The sequence below is a fragment of the Salvelinus alpinus genome, chromosome 28 (assembly GCF_045679555.1).
Source record: "Salvelinus alpinus chromosome 28, SLU_Salpinus.1, whole genome shotgun sequence".
Classification (NCBI taxonomy): domain Eukaryota; kingdom Metazoa; phylum Chordata; class Actinopteri; order Salmoniformes; family Salmonidae; genus Salvelinus; species Salvelinus alpinus.
In genome coordinates this window covers 13,107,856-13,114,395 of record NC_092113.1, presented here as the reverse complement: position 1 = coordinate 13,114,395, position 6,540 = coordinate 13,107,856, and the positions used below count along the sequence as shown (strand labels likewise).

General features: G+C 40.9%; 1 protein-coding gene across 4 annotated transcripts in view; it reads left to right on the top strand.

Annotated features, from left to right (window-relative positions):
• Positions 1–737: 737 nt before the first annotated feature.
• Positions 738–6,540, top strand: part of LOC139557213 (TOX high mobility group box family member 2-like) — a 135,653-nt gene continuing 129,850 nt past the window's right edge. For 3 of the 4 annotated variants that reach the window (XM_071371721.1, XM_071371719.1, XM_071371718.1), the window contains exon 1: positions 738–1,320. In XM_071371721.1, the coding sequence (XP_071227822.1) occupies positions 1,231–1,320 (90 nt within the window). In that variant the 5' untranslated portion in view covers positions 738–1,230. The remainder of the gene's footprint in view (positions 1,321–6,540) is intronic. The other variant, XM_071371720.1, reaches the window with a different exon arrangement.

Below are 6,540 nucleotides of genomic sequence, written 5' to 3'. Positions count from 1 at the left end.
GTTATTCTTTAAACAAACTACAACTTATAAAGGCTTTATAGGGCATTTACAAGTAATTTATAAACAAAGTCATAAAGGATATTATTCATTTTTAATTTGGTGCTTTAATAAATGTGGCATTACCCCTTAGCCACCCATGTAACCACCACATTTGGTTACATGAATGATTTAAAAAAGCAATGCAGCTCCAAATGCATTACTAAAGTGTATGTAGCATGTAGCATATACTTTAGATCTGCATAAAGGATGCAAAGCCTACTAAAAACATTGTAAATTGAATTAGCTATACTTTAATACATGCAATAATAAATATAATAACAAATATATGAGGTACAGTACTGAAGAATCCGCTGACGGAAATTATCATTTTCAAGGGAACCCTTTTCTTGATCAGGTTCCAAATCAAAATGCTAGCTGTATTTAAATTGGAAATAAATGGTTGGTTCTAGGTTTTGCATAATTATGTGCTTTAAGAGGTTTGTGTTTAAGTATGAAAATAAATAAAAACAATGAAGAAACCATGCATTGACAGCAGAATGTGGGTCCAAACGAGTTCCTTTCAGCTTGGCACACTAAAACAAATGGAACCTTTGGAAAGAAGTAGACCTTGTAGTAGCAGTGGGTTCTTTATAATGCACAGCCGTGCACACTACTACATTTCCAGCTAATCAGAATCGCGCAGTTGCAGAAAGGAGTGCGGTTGTCAAGGCAGCCCCCAATATCCCCTCCCCCTTTTCCCCTCCTTTCCCGTTTATCAGCAGAGGTCGCATGGCATATGGAGAACAGTCCAACCACTTCTCTGTCCTGGAACCAATGTATGAATATGCACCTCCGTGACAAAGCCTATGGAGTATGAGAACAGCGGGGGGAAGAGAAGCAACATTATTAGAGTTACGATTTTTTTTTTTACATAAACCAAGGGGGGATATTTAATTTAATTAGTTCTGGAGTACGTAATAGTATAACCGATCTGGATATTTGCAGTTATTTTTGTTCTACGGTTTAGTGATAACTGTAGTTGGCTCTCCACAAAGTGGACGCATCTTGTAGTCTTACGAAAAAAGGACTGTGCATCACCGGGACGCGAGTTGGTGCAGAAGTTCGACCGCGAACGGATGTGAGGGAAGAGTGCACTGAGAACCTCAACCCCCTTTTCTTTCTCTCCTGGCTAAACAATAGAGTCAAAGACACTGAAACTGATTTCATGCCGTCAGTCTCACAGACCCTGACATGGACGTGAGATTTTATCCTACGCACCCGTCAAGTGTGGGTTCTGATCCAAGTTGTCTAAGCTCGTTGGACTATTACCACGCGAACAAGGTAAATACAAAGTGCAGTCCTCCTCGTGCGGTAGTACCATGAGTTTGAAGTCTACACGTTCTCACCTGCCCCCGCTTCTTCTTCAGCATGTCTGCAACATTTACGCAATGCACGTGTAGGCTATGGAATGTGGTGTTTAAGCTTAATTTGTTTCCTTCTACAAAAAGTATGTTTTGAGATGGTGTTCGTTCCATGACAACCCACACCTCCACATAGCCTAAACCACGTTTTTCTCGACTACATATCTTATTCAGTCAACATTTTCGGCATATGATATAACTATTCTAGTCTAGAACATATAGCTATTTTGCTTTAGGCTATGTTTAACACAAGTTGGATAACTGCAACAATATATATAAAGGCTACATGATTGCTGTTAGAATCAGTCTAGGCTAACGTTACTATTGATACTAACTATCTCGCTGTTATCATAATGCATTGCTCTTGCAGATGAATGAATGCACTTTCACGTACCCAACATTTATAACCAGAGTGCGAATTACATTCGGTGGTCTATTTTTTTCACTGGACCTCCTGTGTGAACGCGCTTGCGTGTACAATAACATGTTGTATGGGCCTATTAGTAAAGACGTGTCATTTAACTGTAATTTTTTTTATTTTAATTATGTTTTAATTTGGCATGAACACAGCCAGTCATGGTTTCGTCTAATTAAGTAAACATATCACTTCAAAAAGTAGGATACCTGCGCATGTTCGTACACTCCAAAATAATAATTCCATCCAAACAGTGGTGTGCACTCGCGTCGTTAAACGAATGGAAAGAGACATCTGTAACAAAACACCTAACTGTTATGACATTCGGCGATTGTCGTTGGGTCTACATTCTTGTAGCCTGAATTAATGTATGTGTCTTGTTGACAAAATCATTTGTAGAAAGAACAGTTGGGACACCTGAAAAGGGGCTGAAATACAGGACTGTCTCAGGATGATGAGTGCAGCCACATGGGGAAACATTTAACCATGACACAGAGGTGGGGTTGTTGTTTCATTTGGAATAAGCGTTCCACTGTAGCAGTAGGCATACGATTTACAGTTGAAACAAATAGGATAATGGTTAAATCAGCATTATTTAGAGACCCCCTCCAAAGTTTGACTTTCTTACATTTTGGGCAGTCTTCATTTTTGCTATCTTTTTTAGATTTGGTCTAGTTTTAGTAATTTTGACTTAAATACCATTAAGTCTTAGTCACATTTTTGTCATTTGAATAATGATTTAGTCCAGTTATTGTCAAAATGACAAAAACAGTGGGCCATTTTAGTCAACTAAATGCCCATTCATTTTAGTTACATCACATTTGTGTTGCTTCATTAATCTATAATAAACATAAATCACTGACTTCCATGTGCACAAACATACATAGCCTTGTCCTGCCGACATATTTTTCGGCCTAACATCCTAGCGCATGATTCTCTCCCTAACAGCCAAATTGGCAGAAGAACACATTACTCTGCAGCAGATTTTAAAAAATCACACCCTTGACAGGGCTCCAGACTAACATTTTCCCCTGGTGGCACTGGTGCTACTAACTTTTTCAGTTGGTGCATGGCACCAGCCCATGATTTGGTCACACCAATTTTTTTCCTCCGTGTCACGCAAAATATGATTTTTAAAATCACTGTAGAAAGTCATTCACAGTGCTTCAGACAGTGTAATAGACTACTGAGAAGGTAGGCTATTCAATAAATACGTTGTTTCATCTAACATGTCCAAGCAGGAATGCATGATTAAAGATGTTGATGTGCAACTTAATCTAGTGATTGTCATGAATTGTGAGTTGACAATAGGGTATTGTTGTTATATTTTACTGTTAAAATAGGGCTCCAGAATTTTCGGAATTTTGTTCTTCAATAGATAATCTCTATTGCACTCCGCACTGCCCTCTGCCACCTGGACAAGAGTAACACCTATGTGAGAATGCTGTTAATTGACTACAGCTCAGTGCGCAACACCATAGTGCCCTCCAAGCTCAGCACTAAGCTCAGGCCTAAGACTAAACACCTCCCTCTGCAACTGGATCCTGGACTTCCTGAAGGGCCGTCCCCAGGTGGTGAGGGTAGGCAACAACACATCAGCCACACTGACCCTCAACACGGGGGCCCCTCAGGGCTGCGTGCTTAATCCCCTCCTGTACTCCCTGTTCACCCATGACTGCGTGGCTGTGCACGATTCCAACACCATCATTAAGTTTGCTGACGACACAACCGTGGTAGGCCTGATCCCCGATTACAATGAGACAGCCTATAGGGATGTCAGTGACCTGGCAGTGTGGTGTCCGGACAACAACCTCTCCCTCAACATCAGTAGACAATGGAGCTGATGGTGGACTACAGAAACGGAGGCCCGAGCCTGCCCCCAACCACATCGACAGGGCTGTAGTGGAGCGGGCCGAGAGCTTCAACTTCCACGGTGTCCACATCACTAAGGAATTAACATGGTCCACACACACCAACACAATCGTGAAAAAAGAGGCTGAAAATAATTGCCACGGGCCCTCAGATCCTCAAAAAGTTCTACAGCTGTACAATTGATAGCATCTTGACTGGGGCTGTAGCGGTGACCGTATTACCGCCACACTGGCGGACACGAGTCATGACTGTAGTCTAATTCACGGTCACGGTAACTAGGCTTATCCAAGCTCTGATGCTGCTGATGGTCATTAGTAGCCTATCAAGCGTCCTACATTCGCTATTTATGGGCATATATTACCTTTTTTCCCCATGCCCCTGTTCCGAGACAGATGCATGATAAGGGTCCATTCTAAATCAAAACTAATTTCATATATATATTATTTAGTATATGTGAAGACAACATTAAATGTAGTATAATCAGATAGGTGAAAATATTAGCCTGTCACTTGTGAATTATGTATTATCACTTGTGAATGATGCCCAGTGTGTGCAGTAAGGCAAGAAACAGCGCATGCCTTTTTTGTCAGACTTTTTCAAATTATAGTCACACACCTCATGTAGCCTAGCCCATAGGCCTATATGTTTTGATAAGGTTTGTATCACAACTAAAGTGGCTACATAACTTCTTAAAATTAAGCACATTAATCCGCTTTACAACCGGTGTAGAGCCTAACTGGCATACATATGCGGCAAGTGAGTTTCAAGTTTGAGGAAGATCATTTTTAGGGGGCATTACGGCCACACAAGGGGGATGCTGCCGGGAAATTCGAGGCCTGGTGAAAATATTATCAAGTGCTTGTCAAATTGTGAATGAGAGACTGATGAGTTGTGTGCAGCCTGCACAAGAAACAAATCAGAGCTCATGCCTTTCATGCAACACTTTTTTCAAATCATCATTAGTGTCGCATCATGCAACCTTTAGAATCTATTAAAATCCAAACATATAACCCAACGTTTGTATCACAACTAAAGTTGCATAAATACTAAGAATATAGGAGGACCTGTTTCTTTGTTAACCGCTCAACACAGAATAGCCGCATGTGCACATCCTTTCTATTTTATTCAGCTAAATTCAATTTTATTCTTCATACTCTAAAATAATAAAAAATAATGCCACATAATTCTAAGCAAATCTTGTCTGCTAAATGAACTAGTGTAGCCCACAGCCATAAGGCATAGCCATATCAGGGCCTAAAATAAGGACAACTCAGAGTCTGCATCAGTGGCTTGTATGCTATGCATGTAAGCTAGGAGATTAACGGTCAATTACCGTGAGACTGACAGTTATTTGCTTGACAATCACCGGCTGACAAAATGTCATGACCGCTACAGCCCTAATCTTGAAGGGCTGCATCACCGCTTGGTATGGCAACTGGTTGGCATCCGACCGCAAGGCGCTACAGAGGGTAGTGCGTTGGCCGAGCTCTCTGTCATCCAGGACCTCTGTACCAGGCGGTGTCAGGGGAAGGTCCTAAAAAACTCCAGCCACCCAAGTCATAGACTGTTCTCTCTGCTACCCCACGGCAAGTGGTACAGATGCACCAAGTCTGGAACCAACAGGACCCTGAACAGCTTCTACCCCCAAACCATAAGACTGCTAAGTAGGCAGTTAAATAGTTAACCAAATAGCTACCTGGACTATCTGCATTGACCCTTTTTGCAATACAATTTTATTTTAGATGAATTTGCCTACAACTTAATATGCACTAATATCATAGGCTAATTTATTTTGGGACTAATTCACCACATGAGGAAATGAAAACTCAAAACGCATTAGCTATATCGCTAACACTACACATAATAGCCACTGCTAGTAGTCATGTATCAATGTCCTAAAAAAACTTTGCCGTTGTAGCCTGCTACCCTACAGTATCTGCACTCACAATGGCCAATGCGCAATTGCGTCATGTTGCGGGCTTCGTATCTTAAAGCCATATCAAATATCTTCGTTGTAAAATAGTTGCTATTGAGCTCAATATTAAGAGATGAAAAATACAATTATTAAAGTAGTTTCTTCCAAAGCTATGTATTTCCCACAATTGGATTTTGAAATGTTATACAACAGACACCTTTTTTCCCTCTCCTAGAGTGCACATCAAGTGGCTCGCTCATCACAGAAGCAGGCCCCAGAGAAACAGGCAAAGGGGCTACATTAGGCAATTTCATTACAGGAATCATGAGGATAATGCAGTTTATTGTTTGACAAAAGCATGCTTTTAGCAGCAAAAAAATAAGAAGTTTTGAAACTTTTGAGTGAAGTGACCATGTAATGAATGTTCAGCTCGCACTGATGCGACCAATTAAAAATGTAACTTGCACAGCCAAGTCAAAGGGTAGCAAAATGCGACTAAATGGTCGCAGTCTGGAACCCTGTCCCTTGACATACTGTAGCTATGTTGTAATCAAAGTTCTGTCATAAGTAGTGGTTACAGCAAGCTAACTAGCTAGCATTATCAATCTGTTATTACCTGAGCGTATATATTCGAATGATGTGCTTTCAGATGTCTTTTGAGGTTGGTAGTATTTTTCCCTGTCAACTTGTGGGTACAATGCTGTCTTTTCCCGTGGAAATCATTGCATTCGGTCTTGTTTGAATCGACCTGATATGTAAAGTGGCTCCAAATGTCGCTTTTTTTTCTACCAGGAGCTTGTACCACCGGGAGAGTAGCCATGCCTTATTCACATGATTGATTTGTTGCCGCCAGATTGTAGAACGGTTGCCTGGCAGAGAGGTGACTCGTGAATGACCTGGGCATGGTATATTTTCCACCGCATTGCAACAATTTAATG